Source organism: Zeus faber (genome assembly GCF_960531495.2).
Source record: "Zeus faber genome assembly, chromosome: 17".
NCBI lineage: Eukaryota > Metazoa > Chordata > Actinopteri > Zeiformes > Zeidae > Zeus > Zeus faber.
Window position 1 is genome coordinate 13,009,530 of NC_137204.1, and position 6,542 is coordinate 13,016,071.

General features: G+C 44.1%; 1 protein-coding gene across 1 annotated transcript; it reads left to right on the top strand.

Moving 5' to 3' along the window:
- Positions 1-460: 460 nt before the first annotated feature.
- Positions 461-4,460, top strand: LOC307243610 (excitatory amino acid transporter 1-like; the record flags this gene model as incomplete). The annotated part of the gene is made up of 9 exons (XM_080018470.1): positions 461-599; positions 734-871; positions 1,447-1,651; positions 1,787-1,829; positions 2,449-2,729; positions 2,823-3,056; positions 3,141-3,335; positions 3,544-3,678; positions 4,250-4,460. 9 exons carry the CDS (start codon positions 461-463, stop codon positions 4,458-4,460), a joined length of 1,581 nt encoding a protein of 526 aa, XP_079874596.1.
- Between the last annotated feature and the right edge of the window lie 2,082 nt (positions 4,461-6,542).

The following is a 6,542-nucleotide window of genomic DNA, read 5'->3' on the forward strand; positions in this document are numbered from 1 at the left end:
GCCCATTTTTCCTGCTTCCAACACATGAACTTCAAGAACTGACTGTTCACTTGCTGCCTAATGAGCAACGTTATTCACTTCACCTGTCAGTGGACAGTTCGATGTTGTGGCTGATCAGTGTGTGTATATATTGGTTTCCTGCTATTTTGTCAAGTTTCAGTAGCTCCCATATCTGTATGTTATAAGCATTTACTTGGTCTTTTGGGATAATTCATCCAATTTTACAAACTCTTATGTCCATTCGTTTTCATATGTTCTCATATGTTATGTTGTTTTGTAAGTCATTGTGTACCTATGTATTAGAAAGGACATATTTCTTGAGAAAATCAGTAGAATAGCCAATGTATTTCCACATGGTGAGCTTTCAGAACGTTGCCAATATTGCCATCACATTGCCGAAAAGCTGTGTTTCAGAGTAAATTAATGGGTAATAAGGACATTTTGCCTTTGCCAGAGCAAGATGCAGCGCTTCAGGGAAGGCATCCATATACGTACCATGAGGGCCAAGCGGCATGTGGAAGAGATCTCCAAAGAAGATGTCCAAGCCTTTTTGAAGAAGAACGCCTTTGTGCTGTTCACAGTAGGAGCGGTAATTCTAGGTGCGTTTCCTATGCTAAAACACTCAGGGGGATACGAAAAGTTGTATCCCCGAAACTGTGTTTATTGTGACGCGATCCATCTTCTTCTGTTTATAATGCTTAAAATTTTTTTTAAAAACATGTCTTATCTCCAGGCGTTGTCCTGGGATTTGCGCTGCGCCCCCACAAAATGACCTACCGAGACGTGAAATACTTCTCTTTCCCCGGAGAGCTGCTAATGAGAATGCTGCAGATGCTGGTTCTGCCCTTACTGGTCTCCAGTCTTATCACAGGTATAACACATAATGAAAGACATCATCGGCACACGTATGTAGAAGGGATAAATACAGGGGGGTTTCTCAACAGGACGTCAAAGTTATGACTTTTTTCTCTGTCAATGAAGGTGCATACAATGTCTTCATACTCACTTCATAGACTTTAAATTGCTCATTCATAGAGATAGCAGTCTTACTTTAAAGTGTAAAGCACCAATTGTTCGGCAGCACGGTGGCTCAGTGGATAGCACTGTTGCCTCACAGCAAGACGGTCCTGGGTTTGAGTCCCAGGTCCTGTTCATGTGGGTTTCCTCCCACCATCACAAGACATGTATGTTAGGGTTAATACCAAGGCACTGGCACAAGAGCTGGAGTTGGTCACCTGCGGCTGCCTACTGCTCCTAGGGGTGTGTAGGATGGGTCAAACCAGAGGATTTCCTTGTATCCTACTTGTACAATGACAATAAAGAGATATTCTGTTAACATAAACATTGCTACCATCCTCAGGATTTAGTTTATGTTTCTTCATAATGCTATTTGATATTCAGAAGAACAAAAATCATTTCCATCCTTCCATCCTTTTTATCCACCAGGAATGGCTGCCCTGGACAGCAAGGCCTCAGGAAAGATGGGCATGCGAGCCGTGATATACTACATGACCACCACCGTCATCGCCGTCTTCATTGGCATCATAATCGTCCTCATCATCCACCCGGGCAAAGGATCCAAGGAGGAGTTTGGAAAGCAGCAAAAGATAGAGCAAGTCAGCCCTGCCGATGCCTTCTTGGATCTGATCAGGTAGCCTGCGTGGAGGAAGTGAGGTCGCCGTGTGATGCCGGAGCAATGACGCAATGTCGCAACGTGGGAAAAAGTAAACGGCCCAAACATGTCGCACCTATCACGCCTCTCTCACTGTGCCATTTCTCGTTTCAGAAATATGTTTCCACCAAACTTGGTCCAAGCCTGCACACAGCAGGTGAGCTTCAGAACGACGAATTGCAACATCTGCTCTACCTAATACAATAGAGTTAACAGTTGACCCAGTGAACTATCTATGAAGATGTACAGTAGATGTAAAGGTGCATAAAGCGGAAGGTGTGCTGGTAGTAGTGGCTGCAGGATGACTCGGACCGAGAATGTAAACTAAAAACTGAGGGAGCCTTTTGAGAATGGATGAATTTGGCTTATTTCTGTTTGAGAAGACCAGAGTTGTCGTGGAAGAGTTGCAGGTGGTGGTGGTGGTGGTGGTGGGGTCTCAGTTTGATGGATGCAACAGTGGCGTGGTGATGGCGTGAAAGAAAGCCTGAAGTCTGAGTCTGGAATCTGAGAGGAGGAGACTGCTAAAGGCAGGACTTATATAAGGAGCCATGTACTTGACCGCAAGGAGTTAGAAAACGTTGTGGTTCAGGCGGTTAAAAGTCACCAGCGCCAGGAATGAGCCAGCTGGACCTTTAGGAAAAACAAAGTCATTCAAAGACAAAGGAACGTATGATCTGATCCACGGCGTCCAGATTAGCGCAGGGATCTTTTCCAGTGCTCTCAAAAAACCGCTGGTATTAACCTCGATTCCCCCTAATGCCCTGAATCCTCTTCAGTTCAAAACCAAGTACGGGATGCGGGTGGTCCGCGTGACCGTGACGGTGAACGACACCGTCTTCAACTCCACCAACACCACCCAGGACGTCATGGAAATCACTCGGGAGGAGGTGATCCCCGTGCCGGGTCAGGTGAACGGGGTCAACGCCCTAGGACTGGTGGTCTTCTCCATGTGCTTTGGCCTCATAATTGGCAGCATGAAGGAGCAAGGCCAGGTCCTGAGGGACTTCTTCGACAGCCTCAACGAGGCTATCATGCGTCTGGTTGCCATCATCATGTGGTGAGCTTTTCGAACGGAAGTTGGTCGACTTACCTCTGTACAGGGATATTTTCAATGGATCAGTCTTCCACAATAACTCCTTTATTCCCCCAGGTATTGCCCCATTGGTATCCTCTTCCTGATTGCAGGGAAAATAGTGGAGATGGATGACCTGACACAAATGGGCGGCCAGCTGGGCATGTACACCATCACCGTCATCATCGGCTTGATGATCCACGGCGTCCTTATCCTTCCCACTCTTTACTTCGTCATCACGCGGCAGAACCCTTTCATCTTCATCGCCGGGCTAGTGCAAGCCCTTATCACGGCCCTGGGGACCTCCTCTAGGTAAGCTCTTTCGGTCGGGTCCGCGGACACACTTTTGCTTTCAACTTTCCCCCTATAACCCGGTGTCGTCCCTTCGTCCCTCAGCTCAGCGACCCTGCCTGTCACCTTCAAGTGTCTCGAGGAGCACAACAAAATCGATAAACGCGTCACGCGTTTCGTACTGCCCGTGGGCGCCACCATCAACATGGACGGAACAGCGCTATATGAAGCTCTGGCCGCCATCTTCATTGCCCAGGTTAACAATATGGAAATGAACTTTGGTCAGATCATCACAATAAGGTAATCAGAGAATTAACCAGGATAGTTGATAGTAGTCCAATTGTGACATTTCACCATCAGTAATAACCACCATCGTGATTTCCTCTGCATGCGTATGTATGTGTGTGTATGTGTGTGTATGTGTGTGTATGTGTGTGCGTGTGTGTGTGCGTGTGCGTGTGCGTGTGTGTGTGTGTGTGTGTGTTTGGGAAAAAAAAAAAAAAAAAAGTATTACAGCAACCGCGGCCAGCATTGGAGCTGCCGGTATCCCTCAGGCGGGGCTGGTCACCATGGTAATTGTATTGACTTCTGTCGGACTTCCCACCGATGACATCACTCTCATCATCGCAGTCGACTGGTTCCTGTGAGTCACCGCCGCCAACAACAACACTGGCAACTAATGCAATTTTTTTTTTTTTTACGACGTATGGAAACACGTCCTGGAAAAATATCCTCACAATTCTGTTATACATTTATCTATGTATATCGTGTGCACGGCATCACATCAATCACTTCTCGTTTTTTTTTTTAAGGTCAAACCACATCTTTTTCTACTACCACCCATCCAGTGACACAATTGTCTTCCATCCCGAGAGTCTCGCTCCACATCTTCCCCTCGGCGTTCAATTTCTTTGCGATTAGTTTTTAACATAGAAACATAATTAGGTCTCCCAAATTAATGATTTCAATTAGAATACCCTTCCCAGAAATTACTCACCTAACTGGGGTAATAAGAAAATCCTACCCTCCTCTCTCCCCAATCGGTCCAAATGTATTTAGCGGCTACTAAAACGAGCTGGAACAGAAGGGGCTGTGGATGGCCGCACGGCGCTTAGAGTGGGGGGAAAATTGTTTTTTCCCCCCAAAAAACCGAGGGATCGTTCGATATTCACCGAGTTCATCCGCCTTTTTTCGTCCTCCGTCTTTCTTTTCAGCGACCGTCTGCGGACCACCACCAACGTCCTGGGGGACTCCATCGGGGCGGGCATCGTGGAGTTTCTGTCCCGCCACGAGCTGCAGAGCAAGGACGTGGAGATGGGCAACTCGGTGGTGGAGGAGAAGGAGAGGAAGAAACCCTACAAGCTCATCTCTCAGGATAGCGACTTTGAAAACGATAAGCGGCTGCACAGCGAATCCAACATGTAGTTTCGGTCCCGGGATATGTCAGCTTCTAGGAAAGGGGGAAAAAACAAAAAAAAAAAAATTAAATTAAAATACAGGTGGGTACATAGAGACACAAATAAAAGGGGGGGATTCAATTTCAGCAGTGTCTCTCTTTTACCCACCAGATGTGTCTCTTATGACAATACCATAATTGGGTCATTCTCATGAAACCAACATTAAACGAATGTCCGAAATGAATTGCTACACATATTCACAGAGAATGGGAAATAATTAATCTAAATATTAAGTGCACACTACCTCCTATATGGCCCGCTAAGTTGTTTTTAATCTATGTTATTATTTGAGTGTTTGTTTTTCTGTGCTTTTCTTATCAATAAATTGATTAGCGTAATCCTAATTAAAGATGGCTGCCACGGTAATGAATGCACTTTAGCTTAGCTTGGTTTATCTTAGCTTAGCTTAGCGTCAAATGGCTGAACACACAATGACAGTGCAAAAATGTGTACTCCATCACTATGTTCCCCCCACTACTCTTCTGTTGTCCTGTTTTGAAATGTATCAAACGAATATTTATTTCAAAAATGTGAGGTATTACATTGTTATGGTAATGTAGGGGTACACTACTGTCGCAATGTGTTTTTTCCATAATACATTTTTTTTCCGAGTAGAAAAGCACGTGGCAAGTGGGTCATATAGCAGGCGCTGTGAACTTTAATATTGCAATGAATTATTTCACATGTGCATCAACTCATTTGAGACACGGCCGACGTTTCAGGTGGTTTGAGAATTGACCCAATTGTTGTTTTCAACATTCCTCTTACATTTTGGTCCAAAACAACGAGCATCGTGTCCATAGAAACATGGCCGCCTAACGTGCCGCTTCTATGTTTTGATTCCGTGTTTACTATTATCTTTTGTATCGTAAGGTTGTGACATCCCGTTGGCCTTGAATATTTAGAGGTTTGAGTTGAACGTAGGTTAAGTCTAGAACCTGTAGAAATTGACGTGAATATAGCAATTTAATAATATTGCCAAATAGCAATTACAGAAGAAATTGTTGCAAAGCAATCTTGTAAAGTACTTAGCGATGTAGTTATAGTATAAAAAGGTATTTAAAAAAAAAACCAGGAAGTTGGCTGATTTGTAATAACTGAAATCATATTGTTTTGGCGTTTTTCCACCAAAAATGACATTCAGTTGTATATGATCTCATACATTTTGTCCCGACATTAGATATGGGCCGTTAAATGTATTATTCTGTGCTAGCAATCAATCTCTCTCTCTCTCTCTCCCTCTCAGACACACAAACACTAACGTAATGATTGGGCTCTTCTCTTCATCCTCTTTGGGTGTAATAATACACTGTCAATGACGCACATGGATGAAATAAAACATCTTTATTCAAGTGTTTTAGCACCTCTGGTTTTTGTTGTTTTTGAGGCGATTCGCTGGTCGTTGAAACGAGCAGTTAAGGCTTTCTCACACCGTTGCCTCCATATTTGACATTTATCTTTTTATAATGCTTTTTATGTGTTTTTATGATACGTCTAATTGACAATCGGTCAATCGGTGTCGGAAAATCAATAATCCTTCATATTATCGTTGTTGTTAAATTCTAACTAACCAAGCCCCTATATAGGCTCAGTGTTTGATTTATGTGGGAAGATAAATGGTTTTGAGTGCTGAGATACTGTAAGCCACCATGGAATCGGTTCTTCGGTTTACACAACAATGAACTATGACTTTGATAACCACTGTATGTCACGCACTAGGAACGGTGCAGAGATGATGTATTTTTATATCCAACCCAGAAGTTAGCATCGCGCTGGTTCCCCTCGACAAAAAAAGCCCATGGGATTTTTCCATTGGGTTTTGGATTAATTGCAGGAAGAAAAAGCTCCGTGGCAAACAGAGGTTTACGATACTTGTTTGTTCAGCAAGATAATCTTCACAAATGAACACCGCTTTTATGATTTTCGAAGCGTAAATGCAATCGCCAGAAGCAAAACGCTAACGCTCGGCTATAAACCAACTATACCACGGACGCGTGGGTTCAGCGTCACCACCACTCAGCTTCCAATTCGGAATTCGATTTTGCACGCT